Genomic DNA, 24683 nt, shown 5'->3' on the forward strand with positions numbered 1-24683 from the left:
GATCATTTATTCTTTCTAATTATTTTATTCTTTTTTCTAACAAATAATTTTTGGTAATTTAATTGGGATAACATTGAATAAGTATATTAGTTTATGTAAGATTATCATTTTAATAATACTGACTCTTCCCATCCATGAACAATTAATATGTTCCAATTTATTTAAATATTACTTTATTTGTGTAAAAATGTACTATAATTATGTTTATACAGTTTCTGAGTGTTTTGGCAACTGTACTCTCAGGTATTTTATTCTATCTGTAGTTATTCTTAAAAAGAATATCTCTAGATTTCTTGTAAGATTTTGTCACTGTTATATAAAAAGCTGATGATTTGTGTTGATTTGTTTTATATCCTGCTACATGGCTAAAATTATTTAAAATTTCAATTAACTTTTCAGCTGATTTTCTACATATACCATCATGTCATCAGCAAACAAATGTAGTTTTATTAGCTTTTTTCTATTCAGATTCCTTTACTTTCTTTTTTCTTCTCTTACTGCTATTGTTAGAATTTCTAATATTATGTTAAATAACATTGGTGATAATGGGCTTTCTTGTTTCATTTCTGATCTTGTATATATACACACATACACATATGTATTTTTATTTATCATGATTGATAAACTCCTGGCCTTGAAGTCATTGGGACCTGGGTTTTACTCATGCCTCTGCCACATACTTTCTTTGTGACTCTGAGAAAGTTATTTAACCTCCCAGGCAACAATCAAAAATATAAATTGCATATAAGGAGCCAGCTTGTATTGGTACAATAAGTTTCCTCATGTAGGAGTTCTTTATGTCAATGAAGTCACAAGTCCAGTATGTATTCCTATCATATTTAATCACTATACCAATAAATACATACACACATATTTGTATGCAAACATATATATATATGTATGTATATATATATATATATATATGAGCTCCTCAAAATTAGGGGATATGTTATTTCTGTATTTGTATTACCAGCACAGAGCCTGGAACAAAAAGACCTTTAATCAATGTTTGATGATTGATTAATTTATATTCCTACTTGGTTGGCTTTTATTTTTGTATAAGTCTTATTCCTCTACTTGACTATAGACTCTTTGAATCAAAGGAATAAAGAATTGTTCAAGTATACTGTACAGAGTAGGTTCTTTATCAAAGTTTATTGAATGAAATGCAATGTAATTGAGTCAGTGGACTTAAATTTACTAAACAGAAAGAGGATCTTGGTTTATTTAATTCCTCCAGAAAACAGTATAACAGTTATGGATATTAGGTAGGTATTAAGACAGTAAGTATAATTTCAGGAAAGATTTTAATCCTGTTATCTATAATTTTAAAAAATAAATAATACTTAAAATATTTTAAAATCTGACAGGAGATTTAATATTATTAGATACTTATAAGTGAAAGGTTATTTGAAATATAGTACAATGTGTTTCAAAAAGAAAAATAATTATGGATTTTACTCAGTTAGAGAAAGAGTAAATTCTTTTTGGGAGTGGTTATGTCAGACCTAAAAATCTAATTGATGCCATGCCTCTTTTTTCTTGAACTGCACTCCTTTATATTCATACTCTTAGGTTAATATTTGAAATACTTGATTTATCTAGGTATTTTCAATTGACTCCAAAATACACCACTTTTGAAAAATCCTGTGTTCAGGGATTAGCCCCAATGAGGGAAGTATATGTGTTTCTTACCATATTTTACTGAGTCTTGAGCTAAAAACAATATGCCTACTATTGTAGAGTCTTGTGGTAGAAAGAAAATAGTATATACATTTTTGGCTACACTTCTTATAAAAAATTCTACTACCTGTTTAAGAAAAAGAGAAGAATATTTTAACATAGGGCCTTAAAGGTGTTTTTTTTTAAAAAACAAAGTCAATAAAGCTGCAATGTCTCCAATTATCTAATAATGCAAAACATCTTAAGGAGAAATTAAAAGAAAATGTTCTAATACTTACAGTAACACGTTCCTCTCAGTGGGTTACCAACATAACGATTTTCAGAATCACATCTGCCAAAACATAAAATCTCAATTACTATTAAGCACTAACTTAAAAGAATACTTATCTCATTCATGTGAAAGAAGCATTATAATATTATTGTGAGAAATTATTTTAAAAAGTAGATATTTTAAAAGTAGAACACAAGGCACAAGTGATGAAGAGGATAAAATTCTCAATGTCAAGATATTTTTACTTTAAGTTTAAAGCATATAAGCCTTGGATTTTTTGTTTTTAGGCTCGTAAAAAGGTGAACTCTTCCCAGAACAGATTACTATTCTTTTCCTGAGCCCTTTCCATATTTTCTCTTGATAGCCCAGAGCTCTGGTAAATTAACAATAGTTAAGAAACATTAATTCCAATATAAAATACCTATGAGTCTAGCTGCTGAGACAAACCCATGGACTAAATGAAAATAACTAAAAAACACTTTTCACAGAAAGAATAATCTAAACAATTGGAAATATATTAATTGCTCATGGGCAAGTTGACCTGTTATAATAAAAATGACAATTCTGCTTAAGTTAATTTACTTATTTACTGCCATACTAATCAAATTATCAAAGAATTATAGAGCTAGGAAAAATAATAACAAATTTATCTTAAAGACAAATAGTAAAGAATATCAAGAGAATCTATGAAAAAATGTAGAGGACTGTAACCTAACTGTACCAGATTTCAAACTGCATTATAAATATCAGAAATAAAAGGGTAGACCAATGGAATAGATTAGGTACACACTGCATTGTAGTTAATGACCACTGTTACTTAGTATTTGATAAATCCAAAGATCCAAGATTTTAAAATAAGAAGTCCCTAATTCACAAAAATTGCTAAGAAAACAATTGGTTATAAAAGTTATAGAACAATATTTCAAACTATATATGAAGATAATATCAAAAAGGATGATATAATTAAATTATGGAAGTACAGAAGTACAGAAAAATGTACTTTTATCAGTGGAGCAGGGATGTGATGATCAATGGATCAGTTTTTAGAAGGAAAAAAATCAAAGCTTTCAATGGTCACATGAAAAATACTCTATGTCACTACTGATTAGAGAAATGCAAAGTAAAACAATTCTGAGATTCCACTTCACAGCTATCTGATTGTCTTACATGACAGAAAAAGAAAATGACAAAAATGGGAAGTAAAGTGGAAAACTTGTGACACTAACTCATTGTTAATGTAGTTGTGAACTAGTCCAAGCATTCTGGAAAACAACTGGGAACCATACCTAAAGGGCTATAAAATTGTGGATAGCCTTTGACTCAGCAAAACCATTAATGGGCCTATATCAAAAGAGATGTAAGAAAGAAGAAAAGGAACTATTTTTACATATAATTTAAAACAGCGCTTTTTGTGGGGGGCAAAGAATTGGAAATTATGGGCATATCATCAAATAGGAAATAGCTAAATAAGTTGTAGTATATGATATTAAGCTATAGAAATGAGAATGAAGAATTAATGAGAAGAATGATTTTAGCAAATATAGCAAGACAATAAACTCAGGCAAAGTGAAATGATCAGAACCAGAAAAATACTTTACATAGTAAGTGGAATATTGCAAAGATGATCAACTGTGAAAGACTTAGCAACTATAATGAAGAAAATGATCCAAAGGACCCACAATGAAAAATGTTATCCCCCTCCAGAGAGAGAGAACTGATGAACTCTTAATGCAGATTTACACATCATTTTAAATTTTTTCTTATTTTTTTGTTTCCTTTTGCAACATTTCTAATATAGAAATATGTTTTGCATGACCATACATATATAATCCATATCAAATTGCTTGACTTTTGAAGGTGGGGAGAGAAGTAGGAGACATAAAGAAAATCTGGAATTCAAAAAAATTTGAAATAAATATTTTAAAATTTTACATGTAATTGGGAAATATTTAACAAAAGAAGTAAAAATATATTTAAAAGGAACAAAAAGAAAGAATAATTCCAGGGTCAATGCTTTATCAAAGAATTCATTGTAAAGTTAAAAGAAAAAAACTTGGCCTCAGTTTCTAGATCTACCACTGATTATCTGTATATCCACAAATAAATCATTTAACCTCTCTGAGTCTGTTTCCTTATATTCCTGTTTTCAGGAGAAGAGCTACATAAATGTTATTATCATTATTTTATTATTAATTATGCAAAATAATATATTTTATTAAGAAGAATTCTTATTTCTTATGTATCCAAAGATATATTTACTATGATCATATCTTGGGTTCCCCAATACATACAGGTAGTAGAATAAAAATGTATTAATTTGTTAGATGATATAGAAAGATTACTTCCAAATCTGTAGCAAGAGATCAATTGCAAAGTGATTAAGACTGAAACAAAAATCATTAGAGACTGAAATAAGCACTTCAAATTATAGGAGTGTATAAATGGATCGCGAAAGAATATGACAAACTGTAAAGCTATTAAATCATCTAATTCAATCAACTCTTTTTTTCTAATGTGATAACTTAGACCTAGAATAGTGAGATGATGATTTACTCTAGTTTTAACATTGCACTGAAGCTTAATCAAGTAAACAAAAAAAATTTACAGTAGCTATTTGTAGTAGTACCTGGAATTTGGAATGATTTCAAAATTTGTAAAGATCATACAAGATTCCTTCAGAGATGCAATAATTCTCTGATAAGTAATAATCAAATGAGGCTTAAAATGGAGATGTCTGGGAGCCAAAGGAGTTTGCTTACTGCTATAATGGATTTCTGCACAAAATACAAAGCAAGAGGGAATTCCTGTGAATGCAGTAGCTCTGAAGGCACCCTACCTTGCTTACGGTATTATATTGATTGCATTGAGCTTCAGAACATTACATGGCTTCTTCAATGAGATTCACGACCTTTCAAAAGAATAGCCTAGAAGTCTATACAGAAAAAACCACATGAATGAGTAATGACTATCATTCAAACTGTGCCATGGATAGATAGTCCTAAGCTAAAAATATCTTGCACAGAGACATTGTAGATGTTCAACAACATGGGCCCAAAATTGGCAAGGAGGGATAGGAAAGGCTAAAAAAATTTGAAAAACTGAGCAGTAATGAATTGAGTTCGGAATGAACTCAAAATGCTTCCTGAAACAGAGACTCACATCTTCTTAATGTCAGTATATGTCCAGCGACTCTTATTTTTTGGAGGACATGGATAAGAATCCCACAGGATAGGAAGGTCTAGATACGTGGTGATCTGTGTTATTGGAGGGAGTACAGGGATAAGATCATAGATTCCTTTCCATATTAATGTAACAGGAGCACACATCTTCAATTTATTGTGTATAGATGAATATATTAATCTTTACAATGCTAAAGTCATCATGAATAGAGCCAATTTTATAACAGTAAGCCTTATTTTCCAACTTTCATATAACACATATAATTAAACCAGAATATAATATCAGTAAGCTAATTAATTAGGTTAAATGTTACTTTATTATTTTTATCAGGCTTATATTTGATATAAAATGTGCTTTTTACAAAAATGAATTACAGTAGGAGTGACTAGCTTTATGGTTATATAAGGAAATAAACATGATATAGCCCTTTAATCCTCTTAATTTCATCCCCCTAAGCAGTGATGGTGAACCTTTTAGAGGTGGAGTGCTGGGCCCCACCCTCACCCTACCCCTCTTACCTAGTGCTGGGTATATCTTGCTCTCCCCTTTACATCACACAGGAGAGAAGTGCTTCCATTGGGCTGCTGGGCAGAGGCATGGGTGATGTGAAAAAAATGTCATCAGGCATGGTGGAGAGGGAGAAGGGTACAGCTCTGTCCAAGTCTTTCTGCCCTTCTAGTAATGAACTCTAGGTTGGGGAAAGGGAAAGAGGGCGGCTACATGCCCACAGAGAGTACTCTGTGTGGCGTTTTTGGCATCTATGCTATAGGTTCACCATCACTGCCCTAAAGAAACAATCTAGCTTAGAAGATTTGATTTTCTCTGACTCCGTACATTCTACTTTTGAAATCAGAAGTATGCATTAGGTCTTTTCTGGCTATAGTTATTACATAAAAATCCAATAAATCATTAAGAATGCCCCAAAATTAACCCACAGATATAGCAGGAGCAGCCCTTTAGAATAACTCTGACTATTGCATTTTTGTACTTTCCTTTACCCTCACCACCCCAAACCTTATCATTTCTTACACATCCCTTTTTCCAGCACAAGAATGAAGCTGAATTGCTGCAATTTAGTATCTCACCACGTTCACCATAGTGCTTTAAGAACAGAAAAAGAGTAAACATAATATTCCCTGCATTGTGAGTGTTACTTATTCGAATAAATGTCATTCAAAGTCCTAGAGCAACTCAAAATACTAACTTTAGGAAATTACAAGAAATTTTTAGAAAGTGCCTTTTAGTAGATAATATTGACATGAACTCAACTAGTAATCCATTTCCCCAAATGTGTTGAATTATAAACCTTTTCATTTTTGTTACCTAAAGTTGATATTGTTCATACCACCTGCTATTATGGCAAGCCAATGTGCTAAAAAGTACTATATATTGATTATATTGACCAAGAAACTACCTTTGACATGGATTTTTAGTCACTCTGCACTTTTATTCTTATGTAAGCTGAAGTACAATCAGATTTATTTTTCTGGCTAAGATATTTTTTAAATCATGATATAGCAGAATTTTTATTGCTAAAAACAGAATGCTTTAATTTGGAGTAAAAAAATCATTAATCATTTTGGGAGGGAAGAAATATGAAATTATGTAGCTTCTAAAGTATACAAAGGAACTTCTGCCCAGTAGGCGTTGCAGTAGAATATATTTTAAATTTATCCAATCAAGTGTTTCGTAATAGTTAAAGCTGCCTAACAGTGGAATGTGATGCATTGTGAAGGACTGAGTTCCTCATTATTGAATATGTCCAGGTAAAGGTCAGAATACTGAAGAGAGGATTTTGATTATATTGCCTATGACACTGAATTGTTAATAGGTTTTGTAAATATAGAGACATGAGCATTTTATGCTGTTCCAAAAATGCTACATAACCAGCAATTTCGTGGCTGAAAAGGATACATAATTGTGGAAATATGAACTAAGGTAAAGTCATAAGCAAAGCCTTCCTGTTTCATTTGACCCTAGTTTCATTCATATATTGAATGAGGAACACTATCAGAATTAAGTTGAATCTTGTCACAAAAAAAGTCACTCCTGTGACTTCTATCCAGAGGACTCCCTGAAATAGGTTTTGGGGACATTGACGAGTGATTCAGAATTTAAGAAGTTAAAAAGAATTTTCTAAAATCCAGTCAACTTCAAGAGAAAAAGAGGTCAAAAGAATATATGTAATGTTGGCATGAGGGCTTTGTTGGCTACTTGGTGGGAATAATGATTTTTAGCCCCAAACTATATTCTATAAAAGTTAGTGTGCTCTTTTGCAAGACAGAGATATACGAATTACTAAACTCCAGTAGATGGTAGCAGAGAGAAGCACATAGTCCTAAAGAGACCATCAGATGTTAGAAGAGAGAAGTTCACTAAGTAAAGGGGTAGTAGAAATACCCAGAAGAATCAGTGTGTGGCACATAAAAGAATGCCAAAACCACTGGAGGATAGTGGAGGTTCTAAATTGCCAGAGTTGTAAATTGGCTTGGAATGATGTGTGTTTAGGCCATGTATATCCTCATACATATGCCCTGTTTGAAGGTGAGAGGAGAATAATATTTTGAGCATTTTCTCTGCCTACACATGTTCCTCACATGTGTATTTTCTTTTCCTATGAATATTCAGGGAACTTGTCACTTTCCAAAAACAAATGGAGATGGTAGCATAAGATATGAATTGTGTGGAGGTGTTGATATACATAAATGATCTCATTATCTTCTGGAAGACAAATGAAAAACATAAGAAAAGAATAATAAAATTTATTGCACTGCCTAGATGAGTCTGATCTGAAGCTGTCAACTGACAAGTGCCAGTTCTGCAGAATTCCTGTCAAATATATGGGTCATATGGCATCTCAGCACAAAATGAGAACTGGCCAAGAAAAATAAAGACACCTCTCAACAAGCTATTATCAAAGAATGTTCAGGAAATTTTTCCTAGAATTTAGTGGTTATCATCAAAAATTCAGGAAGATTAGTAGGGGCTACATTGCATGAGCAACAAGAAAACATATCAGACATTTTATACAATTCCTACAACCTCTCAAATCTCCCTAAAACAAATTATGAACCAAAGATAAAATAGCCATCTGTTTCTATGGCCTAAACATCAAGGATCCAAATTAAGGTTCAAAATATACAACCCAGAAACTGTAGTGGCTCTCTGTTCACTCAAGACCTCTTTCCCAACTTCCCATGCTCTTGGCATGGAAGCCTTAATAGCCCTCAAAAGGAAATGGCACAGGCTTATTCAAAATCTGTCCCAACATTCTGCCCCATCCTGCATCTTTCCAGTGCCACAGACTACTCAGTTGGAAGATTTGGAAGATTTCTTACACCTCAACAGCCAACTTGGCCATAACTAAATAAATCAATCAGGGGCTACAACTTAGGAGCACAAACAAAAATATCTGAACTGAGAGTGCCTGGGAAAGCAAGCTTAGGACTTCCTGTGTTAACAGGCAAGACAAAGAACTAAGGAATAAAGGGAGTGGGACAGGTCAACACTGCCTATGCAGCGTAGTCCAGAACTCCACCAAACCCCAAGGAAAAGGATGGCATCCAGCTAGGACCAGTTATGAAAACCCAAAATTTTTCAAATGAGGTAAAGACCAGTGCTGGTGAAATATGAATAACACAGTGTTGAAAAAGGCATAGAAGCTTTAAAATCCAGCCCTCAAGAAAACCCCAATGAGAGGGGAGAGTCAAAAGTCAACAACAAAGAAAATAAGGGGGAGGGGGAGATTGAAAGTACCAAAGATTACAGAAGGAAGAAATCTCAGATTTCAAACATAAATAGAGAAATCATCAGAAAAAAACATCAATGGGAAGAAAATAGGGACTAAAGATCTAACAGATTATTTCAGGCATCTAGCAATAAATACTGCAAAATGAAGGAAAATGATCTAAAATTTGATGAGACAGAGGACCCTTCAAAATTGGAAAAGAGCATAAAATTACAACATACTATTCCTGAACTGTTTTTGAAAGAAATGAAAATTTGAAAGCAAAATATTTGACTTCAGCAACAAAAATAATGAACAGGAAAAGAAGAGTGAATCTGCAATAGCAAGTTCAACCCCAGAAACAAAATAGAACAATAGATTAGAAATGCAAATACACAAATGTGAAAGACAATATAGTAGAGAATCAAAATAGCAGGAACCTTAAGAGTTAATATACTCAGTATGTAGGCAAAATATCCAGATCTCCAAAACAGGATGCATACAGATATAAAAAGGACAAAACCAAATGACAAAAAATGAATATGAAAGAACCAAAAACCTTACCAACATAATGAAGACAATATAGAATTTCTTATAACTTCTAGACATTAAAAATGAAATTCCAGTTAAAAAATGCATAGATTGACTCAAGAAAAAAATGACTTCTAACTCCAAGACACATAGTGGTTGAATTTAACAATTCAGTTGTAAGAGGGGGAAATGCAAGTTCTATAAGCCATCAGGAAATAGACCTATAAATACAAAGGAAAAGATTTTCAATAACATCAGACTATACCCAATAAAACAGGGCTAAGGGATGGAATAAGGTCTTTAGAAGAGCACTGGAACACAGGATACAAGCTAGGGTGGCTGAGCTATTTGGCATATCTGAGCCTACACATTAAAAATAAAAGGTGGACATTCAATAATAAAGAAGAATTTGAAGCATTTTTAGAAAGAAAAAAGGAAGAGACTGTTTGCATCCCAAACAATTAATATGCAGGAGTAAATAAATGCAGATAGCAAAGCAATAGAGTGCCAAATAAAAGACCTATTAAAGTTCTGTTTTGTTTTGTTTTTCTAAATGATGATAGAGGCATTAATGAAGGAGGCAAAACCCTGTCACAGTGTGAATGCTTCTTTTGTGGGATGACATTGCAACATGGGAGGATATATGAAAGTTAGAGGAGAATCAAGGAGCTAAAGAAGGGGGAATAATGTACTAGAGTCAAATAAGTTGCAAGTAGTGAGGCAAAGTGACCACTGCAGTGGTCTAAGAAAGAGAATTTCCTGCACTGGGTGGATGAAAAGAAATGGGGAAAGATTAAAAGGGAGGCAGAAGAGAGAGGCTATTTAATAGAAGTGGTAGGGAATTCCACAGAACACTCCCAGAAGTGAAAGGAAATGAAGACTTTACATTGAATGAGGCCAAAGAGTTTTTAGTGTCTGAAAAATCTAACTGCTCTGGGTAGGAGAAGGAGGAGGAAATGTTGGGAGAAAATGAAACTGGAAGACATAAAACCCAGGCAGGACATTTCCAGGAAAAGTAAAAAGGAAAAAGTCAAGAGATAATATATATCAATTCAGGGCATAAGAAGGAAAAATGCCTTATAATGGGGTCCTTGATAACAAATGCAATAACTAGCACTGGTCTGAAGTTAAGGCACATTAGAAAAGGGGAATCCATAAGGTAAATCCCAAAAGGCAGTGACAGAGTAAAACTAAAGAAAGGATGCATAAAGAAGAGAGTGAAATAAATGCTTTTGAAAAGGGGTTTAATAATGAAATTTAAAAAGCTAATGAATAGAATAAAACTATTTGAAAGAGAAGAGAGGAATGGGAACCGACATTTCTAAGAAGGAAAAAAAGAGAATAGAAATATATGATCAGACAAAAACAAAAGGAAAAAAATCAATAAAAACACCCTAGAAGGAAAGAAATAACAAATGAGAAGAGGAGATCAAGAGAAAAGAGAAAAGATGCAGTGAAACATGGCCACCTTAAAAAAATTGAAGTAACTCAAATACAATAACACTATAGTATGTTTATAGCAGAATAGAAAAATCATAACTTGAAAAAATTCAATTTTAGGGATAGATGGGAGAATATATAAACTAATAACCTTAAAATGAAAAAAAAGATAAATGGAACAAATGGAAATGGAAGAATCAGAAGCAATAGAACTCAATAATCAAGTATAAAGCAGAAAACTTGAGATACCTAGGGGGAAAATCCCTATCTGATTAAAAAAATAAACTGCTAGGAAAACTGGAAAATGGTGTGGCAGAAATTAGTCTTAGACTAGCACATTATACCACACTCCATAACACATTCCAAATTAAATGCATAACAGTATTAAAGATCATATCATTTTAAAAATTAGATGAGTAGTAGATCTTGTAACCTCTCAAAGCAAAAAAAAATTATATATATATATATGTATTTCTTTACTCGTTACATTAAAATACCCAGTTACCTCCCTCCTCTTCTACCATTAGAGAAGGGATCATTTGACAAAAAATATGGGTGTATATATAAAATTATGTCTTACTTATTTCTATTTATAAGGTGTTTTATTTCCAGGAGGTGAACATACACAAATCATTCTTCATATAATGTGTGTGTGTGTGTGTGTGTGTGTGTGTGTGTGTGTATAGTGAAAATTGGATTTAGTTATCTCCTGATTGTAACAATGAAGGTACTTAGCTCTTGCTTTATATTGAAGCTAGAATTGTAAGCTACAATCTATTTTTAGATTTTAATCTACAAATAGGTGATAACTCTGTATTTTAAGTACATCTGCCCATTTTAACCACAAAAAGGTGTTAAGTAACTACAAAAGGTAAACTAACCAAAAAAGGTGTTAAGTAACCCAAAAAGATATAATCTAACCAAAAAAGGTGAGAACTAAAGAGTGGGCAGTCCTGGGGGAAAGAGTCTGCTCTGATTGGTAGACATGAAATTTAGGGGAGGTAACACAAGAGAAAAAGATTCTTTAAAAAGAGAATGAAAGGTGAGAAGAAGATATAAACCAAATTGACAGTCTCCAAGATGAAAAAGGCGACCTCACCTCTAATGAAGAGGAAATTAAGGCAATCATTAAAAACTACTATGCCCAATTTTATGGCAACAAATATGGCAATCTAGGTGATATGGATGAATACTTACAAAAATATAAATTGCCTAGACTAAAAGAGGAAGAAATAAATTACCTTAACAACCCCATTTCAGAAAAAGAAATTGAACAAACCATCAGAGAACTCCCTAAGAAAAAATCCCCAGGTCCAGATGGATTCACAAATGAATTCTATCAAACATTTAAAGAACAACTAATCCCAATATTAACAAACTATTTGACAGAATAGGCCAAGAAGGAGTTCTACCAAATTCATTCTACGACACAAACATAGTACTGATCCCAAAGCCAGGCAGGTCAAAAACAGAGAAAGAAAACTATAGGCCAATCTCCCTAATGAAAATAGACGCGAAAATCTAAAATAGGATACTAGCTAAAAGGCTCCAGCAAGTCATCACAAGGGTCATCCACTATGATCAGGCAGGATTCATACCAGGAATACAAGGATGGTTCAATATTAGGAAAACCATCCACATAATTAACCATATTAACAAACAAACTGACAAAAATTAAACAATTGTCTCAATAGATGCAGAAAAAGCCTTTGATAAAATACAACACCCATTCCTATTGAAAACACTAGAAAGTATAGGAATAGAAGGGCCTTTCCTAAAAATAATAAACAGTATATATCTAAAACCATCAGCAAACATCATCTGAAATGGGGATAAACTAGAAGCCTTTCCAATAAGATCAGGAGTAAAACAAGGATGCCCATTATCACCTCTATTATTTAACATTGTACTAGAAACACTAGCAGTAGCAATTAGAGAAGAAAAAGAAATTGAAGGTATTAAAATTGGCAATGAGGAGACCAAGCTATCACTCTTTGCAGAAGATATGATGGTTTACTTAAGGAATCCTAGAGAATCAACCAAAAAGTTACTCGAAATAATCAACAACTTTAGCAAAGTTGCAGGATACAAAATAAACCCGCATAAGTCATCAGCATTTCTATATATCTCTAACCCACTTCAGTAGCAAGAATTAGAAAGTGAAATACCATTTAAAATCACCCTAGACAATATAAAATACTTAGGAATCTATCTGCTGAAACAAACACAGGAACTATATGAACACAACTACAAAACACTTTCCACACAGCTAAAACTAGATCTAAACAATTAGAAAAACATTGATTGCTCATGGGTTGGACGAGTTAACATAATAAAAATGACAATCCTACCCAAATTAATTTACTTATTTAGAGCCATACCCATTGAACTACCAAAAAACTTCTTTACTGAATTAGAAAAAACCATAACTAAGTTCATTTGGAAGAACAAAAGATCAAGGATATCCAGGGAAATCATGAAAAAAAATGCAAAGGAAGGAGGACTTGCAGTCCCAGATCTCAAACTATACTATAAAGTAGTGGTTATCAAAACAATTTGGTACTGGCTAAGAGACAGAAAGGAGGATCAGTGGAATAGACTTGGCGTAAATGATCTCAGCAAGACAGTTTATGACAAACCCAAAGACCCCATCTTTTGGGACAAAAATCCATTATTTGTTAAAAACTGCTGGGAAAATTGGAAGACAGTGTGGGAGAGATTAGGTTTGGATCAATGCCTCACACCCTACACCAAGATAAATTCAGAATGGGTGAATGACTTGAACATAAAGAAGGAAACTATAAGTAAATTAGGTGAACACAGAATAGTATACATGTCAGACCTTTGGGAAGGGAAAGATTTTAAAACCAAGCAAGACTTAGAAAGAGTCACAAAATGTAAAATAAATTATTTTGACTACATTAAATTAAAAAGTTTTTATACAAACAAAACCAATGTAACTAAAATCAGAAGGGTAGCAACAAATTGGGAAACAACCTTCATAAAAACCTCTGACAAAGGTTTAATTACTCAAATTTACAAAGAGCTAAATCAATTGTACAAAAAATCAAGCCATTCTCCAATTGATAAATGGGCAAGGGATATGAACAGACAGTTCGCAGCCAAAGAAATCAAAACTATTAATAAGCACATGAAAAAGTGCTCTACATCTCTTATAATCAGAGAGATGCAAATCAAAACAACTGTGAGGTATCACCTCACACCTAGCAGATTGGCTAACATAACAGCGATGGAAAGTAATGAATGCTGGAGGGGATGTGGCAAAGTGGGGACACTAATTCATTGCTGGTGGAGTTGTGAATTGATCCAACAATTCTGGAGGGCAATTTGGAACTATGCCCAAAGGGTGATAAAAGACTGTCTGCCCTTTGATCCAGCCATACCACTGCTGGGCTTGTACCCCAAAGAGATAATAAGGAAAAAGACTTGTACAAGAATATTCATAGCTGCACTCTTTGTGGTGGCCAAAATTTGGAAAATTAGGGGATGCCCATCAATTGGGGAATGGCTGAACAAATTGTGGTATATGTTGGTGATGGAATACTATTGTGCTAAAAGGAATAATAAAGTGGAGGAATTCCATGGAGACTGGAACAACCTCCAGGAAGTGATGCAGAGTGAAAGGAGCAGATCCAGGAAAACATTGTACACAGAGACTGATACATTGTGATACAATCGAAGGTAATGGACTTCTCCATTAGTGGCAATGCAATGTCCCTGAACAATATGTAGGGATCTAAAAAACACTGTCCACAAGCAGAAGATAAACTGTGGGAGTAAAAACGCCGATGAAAAGCAACTGCTTGACTACAGGGGTGGAGGGGATATGGCTGAGGAGAGACTCTGAATGAACACGCTAATGCAAATACCAACAACATGGAAATGGGTTTGAATCAAGAACACATGTGATACCCAGTGGAATCGCACGTGGGCTATGGGAGAGGTGGTGGGAGGGGAGGGAGGGAAGAAAAGAAAATTATCTTCGTTTCCAATGAATAATGTTTGGAAATGACCAAATAAAAATTAAAAAATTAAAAATTAAAAAAATAAATAAAAAGACAAAAACAAAAACAAATACTTAGGAATCTATCTGCCAAGACAAACACAGGAACTATATGAGTACAACTGTAAAACACTCTCCACACAATTAAAACTACATCTAAATAATTGGAAAAACATTAATTGCTCATGGTAGGATGAGCTAACATAATAAAAATGACAATTATACCCAAACTAATTTACTGATTTAGTGCCATTACCATCAAACTACCAAAAACTTTTTTACTAAATTAGAAAAAAAAAACAATAAGAAAGGTTTTTTTGAAAAACAAAAGATCAAGAATATCAAGGGAAACAATGAAAAAAATGGGAAGGAAGGTGGCCTAGTAGTACCAGATCTTAAAATGTACTATAAAGCAGTGGTCATCAAAGGAATATGGTACTGGCTAATAAATAGAAGGGAGGATCAGTGAAATAGACTTGGGGTAAGTGAACTCAGCAAGACAGTATATATCCAAAAGATCCCAGATTTGGGGACAAAAATCCACTCTTTGACAAAAACTGCTGAGAAAATTGGAAAATGGTATGGGAGAGATTTGGTCTAGATCAACATCTCACACCCTACACTAAGATAAACTCAGAATGGGTGAATGACTTGAACATGAAGAAGGAAACTATAAGTAAATTAGGTAAACACGGAATAGATCTTTGGGAATAGAAAGATTTTAAGACCAAGCAAGAGTTAGAAAAAAAATTACATAATGTAAAATTAATAATTTTGATTTCACTAAATTAAAAAGGGTTTATACAAACAAAACCAATGCAATCAAAATTAGAATGCAAGCAACAAATTGGGACACAATCTAAACAAAGCCTCATTTATAAGGAGCTAAATCAATTGTACAAAAAATCAAGCCATTCCTTAATTGATAAATGGGCAACAGACATGAATAGTCAATTTTCAGATAAAGAAATCAAAACTACTAATAAGCACATGAGAAAATATTCTAAATCTCTTATAATCAGAAAAATGCAAATCAAAACAACTCTGAGATATCACCTCATAACTAACAGATTGGCTAACATTACAGCAAAGGAAAGTAATAAATGTTGGAAGGGATATGGCAAAATTGGGACATTAATGTATTGCTGGAGGAGTTGTGAATTGATTCAACCACTCTGTTGGTGCCATATTCTATCTCCCCTCCCTTTTTCTTTTCTTTTTTTTTTTGCATATCATCTTATACAACTTATTAACACAATATCTTCCTGAGAATGATTCTTCTAATTACTATAATAGTGAATATAATCTATAAGTTACAAATAACATTTTCCCATGTATTAACATATACAATTTTATCTTATTGAAGCCCTTAAAGAAGAAAGTTTGAATTAAAAAAAACATTTCCCCTCTTTTCCCTCTCTTTCTTATTTACCTTTAAATGTTTCTCTTGATTTTTGTGTTTGGATATCAAACTTTCCTCATAGTTTTGGTCTTTTCTTTACAAATACTTGGAAACCTTCTATTTAGTTGAATGCCATACTTTCCCCTGGAAGTATATAGTCATTTTTATGGGTAGGTGACCCTTGGTTGAAGACCCAATTTTCTTGCCTTTCTGAATATCATATTTGAAGCCTTGCAGTCCTTTAGTGTGGAAGCTGCAAGATCTTGTGTAATCCTGATGGGTTTTCCTTGATATCTGAATTGTCTCTTTTTGGCTTCTTGTAAAATTTTCTCCTTAGCTTGGAAGCTCTTAAATTTGGCAATTACATTCCTGGGAGTTGTCTTTTGAGGATTTAGTGTAGAGGGTGTTCGATGACATCTTTCAATATCTATTTTTACCCCCTTTTTCAAGAACATCAGGACAATTTTCTTGGATAATTTCTTGTAGTATGTCGTCAAGATTTCTGTTTATTACTGAGTTTTCAGGTACACCAATGTTTCTCAAATTGTCTCTTCATGATCGGTTTTCCTGATTTGTCATCTTGTCAGTGAGATGTTTTATATTTTCTTCTATTTTGTCTGTCTTTTGATTTTGCTTTATTAATTCTTGCTTTTTTGCAAGATCATTGGTTTCCAATAGCATAATTCTGGACTTTAAGGACAGGTTTTCCTTTTTGTTTTGGTCTATCCTCCCTTTCATGGCTTCTATTTATTTCTCCAATTGTGAGTGTTCTTGTCCTTTAAACTGTTATTTTCTTTTTGAACTATTTCCCACTTTTGTCTTTACCCAATTTATCTTTTTCTTTTTTTAAGTTTCTTTTTTTATTTTTATGTTATATATAAATTATATTTATTATTTTAAATTAATAAATTTAGAATTTATAATATTTTCCCATGAGTACATGATTCATATTCTTTGCCTCTTCTACTCTCACTGCCCCCCCATTTCCAACAAGCAAGTCCACTTAGTTTTATATGTGCCATTGATTCAGATCTATTTCCATATTATTAACATTTGCACTAGGGTAACTGTTTAGAGTCTATATCCCCAATCATATCCCCATCAAACCATGTTTTTAAGCAGTTGTTTTTCACCTATGTTTCTACACCTACAGTTCTTTCTCTGGATATGGATAGAGTTCTTTATCTTAAGTCCCGCAGAATTGTCCTGGATAATTGCATTACTGCTAGTAGAGAAGTCCATTAAATGAGATTGTGCCACAGTGTATGCATCTCTATGTATAATGTTCTCCTGTTTCTGCACATTTCAATCTGCTTCAGTTCCTGGAGGTCATTCCAGTTCACATGGAATTCCTCCAGCTCATTATTCCTTTTAGTACAATAGTATTCTATCACCAACAGATACCACAATTTGTTCAGCCATTCCCCAATCAAAGGGCATCCCTTCATTTCTGGAGAGCAATTTGGAACTATGCACACAGGGCTATAAAATTGTGCATGCCCTTTGAGCTTGTAATACTGCTACTGAGTCTGTTACCCAAAAAGATAATAAAAAGGGGAAAGGATCTACTTGTACAAAAATATTTATAGCAGCTCTTTTTGTAGTGGCAAAGAATTAGAAATTCAGGGGCTGTCCATCAATTGGGAAATTGATGAACAAATTGTGGTACATGTTGGTGATAGATTATTACTATTGTGCTATAAGATGACAAGCACAATGACTTCATAAAAAGTTGGAAAGATCTGCAGGAAATGGTGCAGAGCAAAATAAACAAAACTGGGAGAACATTGTACATGATAACAGCAATATTGGACAATAATTATCTGTGAAAACTTGACTACTCTAAGCAATGCAATATTCTGAGACAATCTTTAAACACTTATGTTAGGAATGCTATCCACCTCAAGAAAAAGAACTTTTGAAGTTATCTTTCACTTTAGTGTATTTTGGGGGGTTTTTTTGAGAGATTTTTGGTTATATGTGAGTTTACTCTTACAACAATGATCAATATGGAAGTGTGTTTTGTATGATAAAAAAAAATTTAAAAAGGAGAATTACATGCCCCTGGTCCGAAGTATTCTATATTGACATAAACACCTTTAAGAAATTATATATATATGTATATATGTAATACAATAAAAATTTATTTCAGTACTTTGATCTCTGCATTCTTCAGTGCATGAATTCTCTTTACTATTACAGACTGTAATTCATCTACACATTCTGGCACTGTCTGACCTTTGTCTATATATTTCTGTCATCATTTCAAAGAAGTCTCACTCAGCCTACTTTAACTGCCTAGCTATCTTAAATCTGTATGGATACCATAGTGGCACTTGAGTTCTTTTCCATCTTCGTCACTATATTACCAGCCTACCAGGTCACGTAAAGTCATATTTATCTTTTAGGATGTCCTTAGCATTAACTACTTCTTGTCCATAAACCATTGTTAATGACAGCCTATATATATATAGCTTGCATAAATCCATCATTTTTTCCATTAAATTTAAGTCCATTGAAATTCTGATTCTTCTCAGTGATGTTTAATATTTCTCAGGGATATAGCCTTATTTCTTAAATATAAATCATGCCTTCCATTAAAGTTTTGACTGCCATTGTCCTGTATCTATCTTCACATGGAAATCAATGAGTAAATTGGTTTATATAGTATGTTAATTTAGTTTCAATGATATTATCAAATTTTCACAGAATTTTTTTATTTACTTCTTTGCAACAGATGAGGGCTTAAAAGTTGCAATTAAATTCATGATGTCCTATTTGTCCTGTTCACCTTGATTGATAGGAGGTAAAGTGACCATATGTTCTATGATATAAATATCTTGCTGCTTTTGATTTAATGATAAAATTAAATTCTGTACTCATTTTTGAATTCTTTGACTTCTCCACTCTGCCCTCTCCCCAGGTATCTTCGCATTTGTTTTTTAGCTTTCTTTTTGTATGTTGTCTTTCTTGTTTAGACGTGTTATAAGGAAAAGATGAGTTTAGGTTGGCAGAACACAGTGGCATGAGACTAATAGAAGAGCGAATTCTGGAATCTTGAAAAGGGAGGTTAAGCTGGAAAAAAGCCTCAGGGACTGTTAAACTGTCTCTCTCTGGATTTGATCCTGGAGAGTGTAGCTGCCAAGTCCTGGGATTTTGACCCAATTCTGTGACACTGCTGTGTTGCCGATTGTGTGCTGTGTGTCCTGAAGAAGATTAAGGAATCTGTCTCTGTCCTGTATCATCTGAAGCTGGTTGTAAGCTGAGGTTCAAGTCCATCTGGACTCAAGATCTTCCCCTGATGCCCTGCCAGATCATGTATTTGCTAGTATCTTCCTTAACACCAAGAAGGTTAGGGCAGAATAGGTGTACAGGGACTGGGTTTACAGCTTAGCATCTCAGGGAGATAGTGCAGGAACTTAATTCTGAGAAGATCCTTCATGCTAAGGCATTAGATTTTGGGTTACTTTAGTTAGTAATCTCAGTGATAAGATTTCCCTTTACCCACTCAACCTTTCCCTTATTTAATAAAATACACTCCCAGTTACTGTGGTTTGTTATTTGGGTGCTAGTCTCAGACCAGGCTCTGTCTGATCTAGGCTCATTATTTGGCCCTTTCACCCAACAGTGGAAAAACCTGTCACTAGCCAAAAATATCCATCTCATCCCATCCCCCAAACCCTCTCCCTTTCCAGAAGGCAAGCTTCCTGAGATCAAGGACTTTCTTTCTTTTTCATATTTGTATCCACGCAGTGCCTAGCATGTAGTAGATGTTTAATAAATGTTTGACTATTGAAACCCATCACTGCAAGGGGGGCATGTGATATTGTCACTAATTTGGCTGCCAGCTCTTTCTATTTTCTAGTTTTCTTTATATCAGCTGTAACTATTGCCAGAAGACTATGCAGTTTTGATAATAACTCATATTTCCAAACTACTTTGAGACGTACAAAGTCAATTCCTCAACAAACCTGATCACTTAGAAATGTTTGAGTGAAATCTAGTCACTTAAAAGAAATGCAAATGGGGCTCACACAGATAGGGGTTTTGCTACATTCGCTTAGTTCCTCTAGTTGTGTATCATCTCATTAGCAAATAAACAAGAGTTTAATATTAAGAGCTACAACAGTTAAAATATTGTTTAATGTGGGTCTAAGAACAATGTGATTTTAGCAAATATTCTTCCTCTCCCCACCACTCAGTAACTTAAAAAAAAAAACAGAGAGAACGTCACACAGCTCTAAGGGGTTGTTTTGTATTTGTTTTTATTTCGGGTGTTGCCCTTACCCAAAATATTACACCTTGGGTGCAACCTTGTGATGATGAGACTTTGGCTACTTGACTGGGCTGATCATTGAACACCATCCAGAGGCTGTCATCAGACTTGTCCATGGGCCTTTGGCTTTGTAAATCCCAACTGAGGTCATGCTTTCTTAGTATCACCTTCAAAAAAATCAGGGCTTCCTCCATAATATGATGAATTTCTTTATAAATCTTTTAAAAATATAGTTAACCTATCTAAATATACACCATTCTATAATTTGATTTAAATTAAGGAGTATTTTAAGAACTGTCTAGCCCTGAGTACAACTTGAAAAGAGAACACGAATAGTTCTAAAGGAAATAAAACAATGTGATTTTATTCATGGAATTTAGTTTAATATTATTCTTGACAAATCAATAATATCCATAATATAAAATACATTATTATGTAATGTGTGATCATAAAATGATGTATCATAATATGCTAATATTTTAATTCCAAAACTTTAAAAATACTGAAAAAGTCTTATGAAAAAAATATGTAGGGGGCTACTAGGTGGCTCAGTGGATTGAGAATCATGCCTAGAGATGGGAGGTCTTAGGTTCAAATCCGGCCTCAGATACTTCCCAGCTGTGTGACCCTGGCTAAGTCACTTGACCCCCATTGCCTAGCCCTTACCACTCTTCTGCCTTGGGACCAATACACAGCATTGATTCCAAGATGGAAGGTCAGGGTTTAAAAAAAAAAAAGAAAATATGAGAAAAAGGAGCAGCTGAGTAGCTCAGTGGATTGAGAGTAAAGCCTAGAGATGGGAGGTCCTAAATTCAAATCTGCCCTCAGATAGTTCCTAGCTATGAGTCCTGGTCAAGTCACTCAACCCCCACTGTCTAGCCCTTAGTATTCTTCTAAAAAATAATATAAGAAAAACATCTTACTATCTCCTTGAAAAATACCAATTAATTGAAAAGGAAGAGGAAAAGGAAGAGGAAAACTTTTAAAAAGTCAATTTGGTTGGAAAAATTAATGCAATGTTAATGGTTTTTCATAGAAATATTTATATATAGAAATACTTATATATAAATATTCTGTTCCAGTTTAATTGTATTCCCAAACTGTTCCTTTTCTCCATTAAGCATGCACAGTGTAGCTCATATGAATTGCTTTGAATAAGTCAAGAAATATAGTTCCAATTATAAAACTGCTATTTAGTGAATTAGTTCTACCATTACACATTTTAGTTATTGAAGTAATTGTTTTGTACTTTTCTAAAAAGCCAGATTACAGGGTGTTTAAAATATAATGTTGAAACCAAGGTGGACATATTTTATCTCTGAAATATATTCAACTCTTAGGAGAAGCACTTAGATTAATATAACATTGTTATTACTCTCTCCACTTAAAATGTTCTTATACTCAGTCCAAAAATTTTAAAGTGCTTTACAAAAAAGTGCATGTTTTCTTGTATCTCATTTTAGGTGAAAAACTGTCACACAGAAATATGATAATGGCAATAAAAATGAAGTTCTGCCATCTTTCCCCACAATCTTTCTAAGATTAAACCACACTGAGATATTCTATGATCCCTGCCTATTCTGATACATAAAATATGTACCTCAATTTTTGTTTTAATAATACAGAAAAAGGGGGCAGCTGGGTAGCTCAGTGGAGTGAGAGCCAGCCCTGGAGACGGGAGGTCCTTGGTTCAAATCTGGCCTCAGACACTTCCCAGCTGTGTGACCCTGGCCAAGTCACTTGACCCCCACTACCTAGCCCTTACCACTTTCTGCCACCACGGAAGGTAAAGGTTTTAAAAATAATAATACAGAAACAGTCTACACTATTGCTTTCACATGAAGGGGGCATTTAAAAATGTTATATTTTTTGTGACTGTAATTTTTTTTAATAAACCATCTAGAATCTAATCTAATAGAATCATCTAATGGTGAATCCTTTACCCTTATAGATGAGATCTCTGAAGTTATTAAATTCCAGACCACAAAGCTATTTATAACTTATATATCTTATAACTATATCATATCATATCAAAACTGTATCATATAACATATAATATGTTCCACTGATTTACTTCACTACATTTTAACCAATACCAAAAAGTTTTGATAAGTAATACTTTGTAATATAATAAAATGTGATACCACTAAGCCACCTTCTTTCCCATTTTAATCATTATTTCCCTTGAGATTTGTTCTTCTAGATTAACTTTTTAATTATTTTTCTAGTTCTATAATTATTTTGTATTTTGATTGCCATGGTACAAAATAATTTAATTAGGTAGTCCTGTCACTTTTATTATATTGGCTCAGCCTGTCCATCCATGAAGAATCCACTTTTTCCTAAATATCTAAATCAATTTTTGTCAAGAATGCTGAGTGGTAGACTATATTTATATATACTTAAATATATATGTATATATGCATAAACACTTTTATGTCTGGAAGTAGGGAAGTGTTTGAACTCCATGAAAAAAGATGCTCTTCTCAGAATAACCTGATAACCTGAAATCTCTTCATCATGCAACTAAGCCACTCACTGCCATGGATAGTTGGATACACCTTCTAAACGACCTCAGCCTTTTCTCCCCTCTAACTGGAAGGTTGGAGGGAAGATAACTGAAATCTTCCTGAAGTTTTCCTTTATATATGGCAGGATCTGGACTTTCCAGATCACTCTTCACTTTCCATTTTCTTTCTACCACTCTTCTTTGTATAAAATCCACAGAACATGTGGGTACCACACCATGGTGGTCCTCCCCACATACCTTTCTAGCTTTCTTTTCTGGGTTGTATACCAACATTCAGTTGTAAGCTCCTTGATAACAGAGACTGTCTTGCTTTATTTCTATACCCATCACTTAATACCTGGCATAGAGAATGCTGTTAAAAAATAGCTTATTCAATTAAATCAAATATAAATAATAAAATATATGTAGTAATGTGCCTTCATGGATGCATAACCAAATGTGTTGTGCATAATCTAGTTAGTATATAAGGTATTTTTGGTTACATGCAAAAATGCTAACATCTTAGGTAAGTTTATTTTATATACTAAAAATTTGTACTCCAATTTCCAAAAGCAACTCTCCTTGCCTTTGATTGCACTTAACATTATTTCTCTGTCTTCACTGAGTAAGTTTCCTTTTGTACATTCTCTTCCACCATTAGATTCTAAGTTCTTTGGGATCAAATACATTATTTGTATCCCCATCACTTACCACAGTGCTTGGCACACTGGAGGGGCATTATTGAATTTAACTGAACTGAAACTTGCTTTCAACTAATTTTGTCTCTAAGTATTATCTGTGTCTCCCTTCTCATCTTTGTTTCCTGGCTACCTTACCTTCCTTCATATCTCACAATTATTATAGTAATCATAATAAATTAAAAGTGGGACAATGCTAAAATTAAAGGGTTAGGATGGGCTTCTCATTAAGATGTGATTTTTATTGAGCCTTAAAGCAAGACAAGAACTCCAGTATGTGGAAATGAAGATGAAGAGCATTTCAGGCAGGAGGGACAGCCAGAGAAAAATGCCTACAGCTAAAAAATAAGAGTGTCTTGTTCAAGGGACCAAAGGAAGGTCAGTACCACTGGATCAGAATATATGATAGAAAGTAAGCACAGTAAGCCTGGAGATGTTGGAAGAGGGTAAATTATGAAGCATTCTGAATGTTGAACAAGATCCCTGAATCACATTTTTCTCATCTTGTCAATCAATAATAATCAATAAATATCTATTAAGAACCTACAATATGCAGGGCACTGTGTTAAACAAAGGGGATGCAAAAAAAGTGACAAAACAAAGTCCCTGCTCTCAAGGAATTTACTTCTAAAGTGACAGAAATCAAGCAATAATATTGTCCCTTTGGTCCTATCTTTTTTCCATTATTTCTCTTGACATTCAAGATCTTTCATTATCCCACATGATTACAAAATTTTTTCACATTCTTTAAAGTATTCCTTTTGTAGTTTAATTGATACAGAATCAAACTGTAAATTAGCTTTGGCAGCACTTTCATTTTTACATTGTCATAATCCAGCCATGTCTACTTAATATTCCTCCATTTAAAAGAATTTTTTTAACCAAACATGATTTCACTGGCATAGGGAATTCCTTTAATCAATGGATATAAGCACCTGCCTT

General features: G+C 33.4%; 1 protein-coding gene across 3 annotated transcripts in view; it reads right to left on the minus strand.

Moving 5' to 3' along the window:
* ATRNL1 (attractin like 1) overlaps positions 1–24683 on the minus strand; it is a 1148868-nt gene that overhangs the window by 766565 nt on the left and 357620 nt on the right. For all 3 annotated transcript variants that reach the window (XM_001377496.5, XM_007478946.3, XM_056803697.1), the window contains exon 21: positions 1962–2014. In XM_001377496.5, coding sequence (XP_001377533.4) covers positions 1962–2014 — 53 coding nt within the window. The remainder of the gene's footprint in view (positions 1–1961; positions 2015–24683) is intronic.

The sequence above is a fragment of the Monodelphis domestica genome, chromosome 1 (assembly GCF_027887165.1).
Source record: "Monodelphis domestica isolate mMonDom1 chromosome 1, mMonDom1.pri, whole genome shotgun sequence".
Lineage (NCBI taxonomy): Eukaryota > Metazoa > Chordata > Mammalia > Didelphimorphia > Didelphidae > Monodelphis > Monodelphis domestica.